This window comes from Ictidomys tridecemlineatus, chromosome 7 (genome assembly GCF_052094955.1).
Source record: "Ictidomys tridecemlineatus isolate mIctTri1 chromosome 7, mIctTri1.hap1, whole genome shotgun sequence".
In the NCBI taxonomy this organism is placed as follows: Eukaryota; Metazoa; Chordata; class Mammalia; order Rodentia; family Sciuridae; genus Ictidomys; species Ictidomys tridecemlineatus.
Window position 1 is genome coordinate 80978469 of NC_135483.1, and position 9861 is coordinate 80988329.

Here is a 9861-nt window from a genome sequence, read left to right on the forward strand (position 1 = left end):
GAGATGTGACTCCAGAGTCCTCTCCGCCGGCCGCAGTCCCCCCCACACACACTGGAGGCCGAGGAAGGAGGTTGAGGACCCGCTGTGCAGCCTCCTTTGTCCTTTCTCATGGACGCGGTGGACTCTCCGTGTGTCCAGGTGGTTTGGGATCCAGTGGTGTCTGGGAGGGTCCTGGGCATGTCGCCTTGGAGACTGGTTTCTGGGCGCGACCGTGGTTTCTGGTCGCGGAGACCCCTCCTGTTGCCTGCATTGTAGATGGCAAGACCTTGAGGCCGAGAGGGTGTCTTGTGGCTCGGCTGTCACCGCTGGTCCTGGGGCAGCTCCTGCAGTCTTACGCACTGACCCCGTCAGGGCGTCCTGGCCCTGGGCAGGGGGAGAAGCACGTACAGTAGCGGCCTCAACCCCGCAAAGGCGACCTTGGGGACTCGCTGCAGCAGGACACCGGCGATGCCACCTGTCAGGCTGGAGAGAGGGCAGTCCAACCCAGGGGTCTCTAAGGGAAGGTTTGGAGGTGGCTGGGCAGGAATGACAGCGACGTCGTGAAGATGCACAGATAACATGTAACATGGTGTCATGACCAGGTGACAGGGGGACAAAAGTGGTTGGACCTGGTAAATTTATTTACAATTACGTAATGTTCTATACATGTATGTGTTACGTACACATATTCATGAGGTTGAGTGAATATATATACAAACACGTTTATAATTTTGTCTTAAAAAAGAAGCGGGTATTTGTGACGGAGTGGTGTGGGGGAAGGACCCAAAGACCAGTGACAATTCCTGAATCTTCATCTGGAGCCAGCTGGGGGGTGGCTGACCCCCCCATCCTGGAAAATATTGCCATGAGGCTGAGGGTGACCTGGGGTGAGCACAGAGACAGAGAGGTGCAAGGAGCCTTGCTGTGTGCTCGGGACCCACCTCTATGGAGTGACATGGAGAAGAAGGCAAGTCTATGAAGGAGGCAGGGAGCAAGGGCATCCAGGAAGGTTCACGCAAAACTGGGAGATGGAACAACTTGGACTTCTGGGAAAGTCGGAACAACTTGGACTTCTGGGAAAGTCGAGGCCTCTTGTCCTGAGCCCACTCAGAAGTGAACTAGAGGGTGACAAGGATGGAGCATTAGACTTATTACCATGGAGGTTTCTGATGGTCTCAGTGGCCCCTTATCTGCAGGTGGTGGAAACTGAAGATAAATGAGGCCTTAGGGAGGAAGCTGGCCCAGGAAGGGCAGCAGCTGGAGCTGGGTTTTCTGATTGAAGATGGTGAGACATGGGGACGCCCAGGCAGGTGCTAACAGGGGAGGTCTCTGACGTGTGGGGAGGAGGCCATTCTGGAAAGTGCATTATTCTGTTGTTGTATTATAGTTAAAGCTTCATCCTGGGGTTTCATAGACTGACTTCCAGACCACTCACATATAATCAAATCAAGCCTTTATTGAAGCGCACCGGTGGCGGCTGACCAGAACATAAAGCTGTGCCCCTGATCAGCCCCAGACAATTGCAAGGGCATTCCTTATAATCCTGAGAAACGCAAAAGGGATGTTCTGGGGTCTAGCCAATGCAAGCAAGCCAAGTCACAGAAGCAGGAGAGTGCAGTCAGGTGGTGGGAAGCCTAACCAATCACAGTTAGCCCAGTCACCCCATTATAGAAACAGAGCCCCCTTACCCTAGTTACTGTAACAATGCCCCATTCGGTAGTTCCATGTTCTTAAAGTTTTCTATAGGAAAAGGAAAAGAACATCTTGCCCCAGTCATGACCCTTGAACTTGGCCTGGTGGTTTTACAGAATGGAGTCACATTTACTTTTACTATCACATTAGTAGGTTTGATGTCAATCTTACACATCATTAGGCCTCAGTTTCTTTTTCATCCTTCTGTGTCTAAGGGACCACTCTGGGCTCTCAAGCCCATAAGTCGCACCTCACCTACATTCTTGTGTATATGGTTTAGGCAGGGTCCTACAGGAATACCAATCAGAAGAAGGACTAGGGGCCCAACTACAACTGAAATGATGGTAGTTAACCAAGGGAACCTTGAGAGGTTTTGGAACCAATTGCCTGAAGTGTCTTGTGCTTTCTTTCTTTCCTTTAACCTATTTCTCACTAGTGCCAAACTGTCTTTTATTATCCCTGAATGGTTTGCATAGAAACAAGTTTCTCCTAGGGCCATACAAAGTCCTCCTTGTTTTACAAAGAGACGCTCTAGACCTCATCTGTTTTGTAAGACTATTTCTGTCAGAGTCTAGTAAAACCTCTAGTTTGGAGACTGACGTTTTTAGTTTTCCTAAATCTGTATCTATTTGATGGCTGAGGGACTTAACATTTTTAGAGCCTGTGATCAGAGCTGTAGTTCCCAAATAAGTAGATTCAGCTATTCCCAAACCAGCCAGGAGGGGAATTCAAATGGGGGCAGCCCATCTATGTTGATAAATAAGTGGGCCCTGGCCTTCTAATAAGTACAGGGTTCCTTTCTTTTTACTCCATTAAAATAGTAGGTTCCATAGTTCAGAGTTATTGACAGTTTGGAGACTTGGGCAAGGAGTTCGAAGTGGGACCTGGGAAGTACAATTTTTTGGTGAATGGGGAGTTGTCCCACTTATAAGTTGGGTTGTGGAAGCAAGTGTCTCTTTCTGGGAGATCACCCAGGGTGATCTGGAGAGTAGTTTTCTAGGTACATCTTCCTGAGCCAGACATATTGATGAACATCTATACTGAATATAATATTTTCTCTAATGTTAGGGATCTTCTACTGGTTAGGAAAAGGGTGATGATTGTTATTGCTTCAAGCTGGCAATGTGCAGTGGGCAAGCAGTTTGGATTCTATTTTTAGAAACTGAGTGGATCAAGGAGTCCATGGTAGAAATCTGGTTCAGGAAGACCAGGATGTAAATTCACCTGGGGTGGGCACCTGTATGAGAGAAACAAAAAGACATGAGTATTGAAACAAGATTAATACAAAATAGCAGTTGTAACATCTGGAACCTGTCCATGAATATCATAAAAATGACAGAAATTAATAATTGCTTACCAGGAGGCAGAAGACCTGAGAAATTGTCCCCATAGCAAGGCCTATCAAAGCCTAATGAGACCCTTTTTTAGGGAACATAAATCTTTAACATTGTCGGAATTATCAGGAATATAGACACAACATTAAGTTAGTTAATGTCATCTGATTTTGTAAAAATACCTTTTGGCATGACCTCTGTGTTCAGTAAAGATCCCTTTGTTACTTGGGGCCAGATAATTATATTAATAAACATTGATTACATCTACCTGTGGAGGAGGTTAGGAAGATCTGTAGGCCTTAAACTGACTAAAAACTTCTGGCAGTTTTTATTGATAGTTACCAGGTATTTTTGCCTAAGAATCTCTCTTCTATTGTCTCCAGTCTTATTTATTTTTTTGGGGGGGTGCTAACACTAGTGTACATCTTAAGTGACATTAAAATAACTATTATTTCTTTTTAGATGCCCAGGAATGGCTGTGCTTTGGTTTTTAACTGGTTTTACTAGGTGGTAAAGAACAAGCTGGTCAAACTGACCCTTTTCTATCTATTGGTAAGAGTCAGCTGAGTTTCCTTGGAGGACACTCTTGGGGAACTTGTAAGCAGCATTTTAGCTCTGCTAGTGTCATCTGCGTTAGGATGGGTCAAGGTCTTACTGACCATGTGGCTCCCCTTGGAAGCATCAGACATGTCTCCCCTTTTTAATGACTCTCCTCTTTTGCAGCATGCACACTGATTGGCTTTTCATTCCCCAGGGGTCTCATTAATCTCCCTTATTGGGAGGTCATGTGGCCCTGAGTTGTAAAGCTTTCCCCCTGTCCTGGGTTAAGCCTGACTCAGAGGGCAAGAGCCAAATATTGATTTTTTTGGCCCCTTTATTTTAACCTAATTATTTAAGCCTTGGCTTTAAACATTAAGCAAGTCAGTCTTAAACTAAGAATATTGGGCTTTAACGTTAATGTTTATAACTTTACAGTTAATTTTTTTGGTTATTTAAATTGTACATAACACAATACCTTTATCTTATCCATCAACTTATGTGATGCTGAGAATGGAATCCAGTGACTCCCACATGCAAGGCAGGCATCCTACTGCGGATTCCACGACCCCAGCCCCTTCTGCATTTAATTTAGTCCCTTTTAATTCTGATCTGTCTACAGATGATGGCTTAATATCTCAAATTAACTTCAGCTGTGTGTTCATGAAGTATTACCTCTGTACAGCCTTAACAGGTAGCAGTTATTGTTATTTGTGGAGCAGGCTGAACAAATGTGAGTTTTGCTGGTTTGTCTGAGGGCTGAATACTCGACCCCACCCATCTGGTGCAATAGAAATCCACATCTGGCCCCTGCCCTGTCTGCCTGAAGGTAGAAGATGACACCTTAGCAACTACTGTGTGACACAATCACTGTTCACCAACAAGGCAGCTTGCGGACTCAGAGAGCCCATTAGATTTTGGCTATAAAAACTCTCTCTTGCCAGGTCCTCCTCTCTTGCTCTTTCTTGGGCTCTCATGCTCTTCCTGTTAATCATGCATTGCCACAATAAAGGTCTCTTGGTTGCTAGTGTCCCGGTCACTTTTCTTTCAGTTGGAATGAAAATACACAGTGACATTAACAATAGTGAGAACATATTTAGCTTGTCTATAATTTTGAACCTTGGCTGAGTTATAACTTATATTTCTATTTGAGATCACAGTCATCTTTATGATAAAATCATTTTTTTGAACATTAAATAACTGAAGTCTGGCCTATCTTGAAGTCATTCTGATGAGTTGCAGGTGGGAGGCTGAGCCTTATCTCGGGTAAGGCAGGGCTCTTCACAAATCCTAGGCAAAGTCTTATAGTTCTGAAGCTGATCTTTGTCTCTCTTTCTTAGATATCATTTTATAAAGTTTACATATATTTTTCCCTGAGTCTGTATGAAAGTCAGCTAGCACAATATGATGTATATCTGAAACATTAATTAAGGGAAGTCTGAGCGCTCTTTCATGTGGAAAAGTGGCAAAAATGTTTTACAATATTAACCTCTAAACAGATCAGGCTTTCATTATCTTTTAAGATACCTTTTAAATTTCTATATCTTAGTGTAAAAGGTAACATAAGATTTGGTCACAAAGCATCAAATAGTAGATTCTATTGGGGATTTATTTATATTATCCTTATAAGTTTAAATTACCATTACAGACAATTTTAGTTTGGAGAACACCAGCTTGATAAAATGTTCCTTTAAACCTTTTACCTTAAAGACTTTTATACCTGAAAGATATGAACACATTTAATCTGTAGAGAAGAGTATTGAACCACTTTTATTGATGTTTTTTATATTAACCAAGGTTAGCTTTTAAAGGAAAATCTAGACTCTGTAATGTAGGACAATACTTTAAAATAACAGTTGCTGTTTAGCCACAGATGTACAAACCTTAATTCTTCCAAGATTACTTGTTCTAGGGGATAAAACTTAACAGACACAATGTAATTTATATTTTTAGAAGTTTTTGTCATTTGAACATATAAATATATCAGAACATTAATATTTGTGCTTATGGAACAACCTTGAATATTTTGTATTACATATGTAACCAGCTTAGTTACATATAATCCTTTTAATATTTATCTCTTATTTGTAGATCTTTATATTATTTAATTAGACCCTTTTATTGTTTACTTAGATATATTATAATCATACTTTACCACATAAATATATTTTACCTGGAAACTTTTTTTACTAAATATTTTTATATTTAGAACCTTTCAATCATTTTAAATCCACTGATCCTTCTTTTAGTTTGTACCTTGAAATGACCATTATAAACTTCTGAATTTAGATAAATTAATCCATTTTAATAAGATGAAATATTTTTGTTATTTACAGTATTTTAATTGAAATGCAGTTAACCTCTTGACTCCTTGTATGTAGAATTATACCTGTTGGGACTTTTAATTTATAGTAACCTTGTTTTTATAGTAACCTTGTTTTTATGATAACACAAAATAATTTTATTTTTTTAATTTACCAATTTATGAAAGCACCAACATTCTTTAAGTATTTGACTTTAAGGAATTTAAGGAGTTAACAGTACTTGATATTATATTTAACAGCATTTTAACTTTGTAAACCAATTATATGTCTCTAACAAACACATCCATGATTATTTTCATATACATATAGATGTGATTTACGAATGTTTTTTTTTAAAAAAAGGGTATCAGACAAGTGCACTGAATAGTATTAGTAATCTTTTTTTCCTGTTAAATAAAAATCCTAGAGACAATGGATGTCAGACACTTTATACATATTAACATTTTAACAGCTGTTTTAATCATTTAGAAACAAAACGTTAAAGACATTTGTACTTTTATTTATTTTTCCAATTTAAATTGAATCTTTAAAATCATATTAACCAAAGGTATTTGGATCCATTTTTAAAAGTTTTTAATTTATGAGCTCATATGTTTGATTGAGAGTTAACCCTTGTAAGTTGGCCTTAGAATAAAGCAGAGTGTAATCAGAAAAAAAAAACACATTAACCTAGGCATATTGGATCAAAATTATGAATTTAACAAATATAGAATTTTAAGTTTTTCTGATCTTTTCTACTAGGGATTGAACCCAGGACACTTAACCACTGAGCCACATCCCCAGGTCTTTTTTTAAAATTTTATTTAGAGACAGGGTCTCACTGAGTTGCTTAGTGTCTTGCTAACTTGCTGAGGCTGGCCTCCAACTTGTGATCCTTGCCACGCAGCCTCCTGAACCACGGGGATTCTAGGTATGTGCCACTGTGCCCAGCTCCTTTAGGAGTTTTTCCCCAGGTTTTGTTAGAGTTCCAGGGATGACCTCTGTATTGAGACACTGTACGCTTCTCAGGTGATGTGCAGGTAACTTCTCTCATTGTCAGTTGGATCCTTTACTCTGTTCTTGCCTTACTTGATGTGAAGAAGCTTTTGGTTTGATGAAGTTTTACTTGCCTGTTTATGCTTCTGTCCCCAACTTTTTGTTTTGTCAATTTTTTGTTTCTTTTCAAATTAATTGATTTTTCTTACAATTCCATAATGATGTGTGGTGTCTGCCATATTTCCTTAGGCATAGTTGCTGTCTGCCTTTTGTTGAATTATCTTTTAATATCTTTTACTCGTTTAAAAATAATTTTATTCAGGTGAAACTGATAAGAATAAATCACACATATTTAATGAACAGCTTTTTAGGTCTGCCACATACATACACCCACAGAACCATCACCACAATGAGGATGTGAAGACTAATTCAGTCTTGAAGGTTCCTGGAGCCCCTTGATGATTCCTCTCTTTCCATCCTCCTCTGACCAGAAATGATCACGGGCTGGATTTTATTTTCAGACTGATAAATCCATCAGAACCATGGTGTACATGGTGGGTAACCCTGGGACAATCAGTTTGGTTTCCAGCCCTTGTTTGTTCTCCATAAAGTCAGGATTCCTCCTATAGGACCCAAAACCACTGGGAAAATTAGGATCAACATTTAGGAAGAAGCTAGAGCCACACCTGACTTGGCAGAGTAGGTTCTCAGTTCTTGGAAGCCAGTATTTCTAACAACTCTGAGTAGGTGGTCCAGAGTACAGTTGGGGTCTGCAGTGCCACAGTGCCTTCCTGTCACCAGAGTTTATGCCCACCATCATTGAGCAGAATCCCAGCATTTTCAGGTTTTGGGGGGGGGGTTGTTTTTAAATGAGATTCATTTCTCCTAATAATGTCCATTTGAAAATGGGATCTAGTGATATTTGAAATGGTGCAATGTTATTACAAACTTTCCTTGTTGCACAGCTTTGAAAAACCACCAATGGAAACCAAGTCTCCCTCAGGCAGACAGTTACTCTCCTGCCCTCCCAGGCGCTGGTCACTAACTTCTGCTCTGTGACTCTTGGGTTTCCATATTATGCATACTTTATAAGAGTGAAGTATACAATATGTGATTTAAAAAATATCGATTTTTTTAAATACATGACAGTGGAATGCATTACAATTCTCATTACACATATACAGCACAATTTTTCACATATAGAAAAAGTATGTTGACACAAATTTGTGTCTTCATATGTGGACTTTGGATGATGATGTCCATAACATTCCACCATTCTTGCTAATCCCCTGTCTCCTCCCCTCCCTCCCCTCTGCCCTATCTAGAGTCCATCTATTCCTTCCATGCCCCCCCTCCCTACCCCACTATGAGTCAGCCTCCTTATATAAGAGAAAACATTTGGCATTTGTAGGGTTTTTTTTTTTTTTGCAATTGGCTAACAGCATTATTTTCTAAATACACAATGGAATTTTACTCAGCAATCTGTGATGTTTTTGTCTGATTTTTTTTAGCTGAATACTTTTGGGATTTATCCATATTGTTGCATGTATTATTTCTCTTTATGGCAGAGTGATATTCTATATCTATAAATTATAATATATAATTTATATATATATGCTTGCATGTTTGTGTATATGGATATATAATGTGCCTGTTCATACACACATCTCTAGCCCCACTGCATTTGTTTATCCATTTTTTTTCTTTTTCCTGTAGTTGCTGTGGATTGAACCCATGGACTGGACCATGCTAGACAATATCTATTCTTTTCTTGATGGACATTTGGGGTTATGGCACTGCCTGATTGATAGCCATGTTGCAGTCTTTTTTTAAAAATAGTATATTTTCAGACAGAATAAGGTACAATGTGGCTCTAATAGAACTTCTTTAAAAGAAGTTTTCATAAAACAAGAAGAAAGAAAATAAGATGAGACTGTAAAAGTCCGTGGATGTACCTAAAGACACTGATGCAGATATCAAGTAAAACCATATACAAGGTCATTTGTAGTCACATAGATAATTTTACCAGACAGAAAATCTGCTGCACTTGCTGAAATCATATCAGAAAGAAGTTTGTGTGAGATAGAGGGATTTGTGAGAGTGGAGGAGCTATTTTAGATGCATCTTGTCAGCATCTGAGCTTTGTTCCTCCACTGGGCTCGTAAGATGTTCAAGATCTGCGTGTCCGCCCTGAGCAGTACCAGGGGACTGAGTGTGCCATAGCCGCTGGCCACTGCATTGTGGATGGTCACGAGCATGGGATCCTTTCTCCTCATCCTGCTGATGAGCAGGGAGAGCGCAGAGTCTGCACAGTACAGGGCGGTGAAGCAGCTGAGCAGCTGTAGGACACTGTAAGTGTCCCTGTGCTCAGGGGAGGTCTGAGGGGACAGCCTGGAGCCATGGAGGGACAGGCAGTGCTGTTGATGTCTGTGCAGGAGGGTAGCTATATACTCACTGGACACGGCCATGAGGCCCACGAAGAAGATGTCTCTGAGCATTACCAAGAGGAGGAAAACACCCCTGTACTTCGGCAGGAAGGAGCAGTGGCTGTTGACAAAGAGAAGACCTGGCTGCATGGCATTAGGGTGGCCACCGTGCAGAGCCAGCTGGTCACTGGTAATGGCCATGGTGAGGACCCACAGGAACAGACATGCCCCCAGAATGGGGTTTGCAGATTTGACTTTGAAGTTGGCCAGCGAGGAGCCACTGGGGCTGATGGTGAGGACCTGAAGCACACTCAGGACACAGGTGGTGACGAGGGACAATCCCCTCATGACCTTGTGCAGGAAGACCAGAATTTTGCATTTGACATCACCTGGAATGTCCTGCACTTCCCAGATGTTTGTGGATACCAAAAGGGCCACAGTGAGGAGTAGGATGATGTGTGTGGTGGGCCATGGGGAGGTTGATGAGCCTGGGCTTTTGGCCCCCGAGGATGGCAGCCAGGTGGAGGCAGAGCAGACAGGTGTTGGTCGAGATCCCGGTCCCACCCTGTAGGTAGAAGGCACTTCTCGTGACCC

The 9861-nt window shown here is 41.1% G+C and overlaps 1 protein-coding gene across 1 annotated transcript; it reads right to left on the reverse strand.

The window, feature by feature from the left end:
* Positions 1-8955: 8955 nt before the first annotated feature.
* On the reverse strand, positions 8956-9615 carry LOC144365704 (vomeronasal type-1 receptor 90-like). The gene has a single exon (XM_078018463.1). The coding sequence runs from the start codon at positions 9613-9615 to the stop codon at positions 8956-8958; it is 660 nt and encodes a 219-aa protein (XP_077874589.1).
* Between the last annotated feature and the right edge of the window lie 246 nt (positions 9616-9861).

What these genes read in the sequence shown, in the direction of transcription:
- LOC144365704 (XM_078018463.1), bottom strand. Translation starts at nt 9,615, where the DNA reads ATGAGGGGATTGTCCCTCGTCACCACCTGTGTCCTGAGTGTGCTTCAG.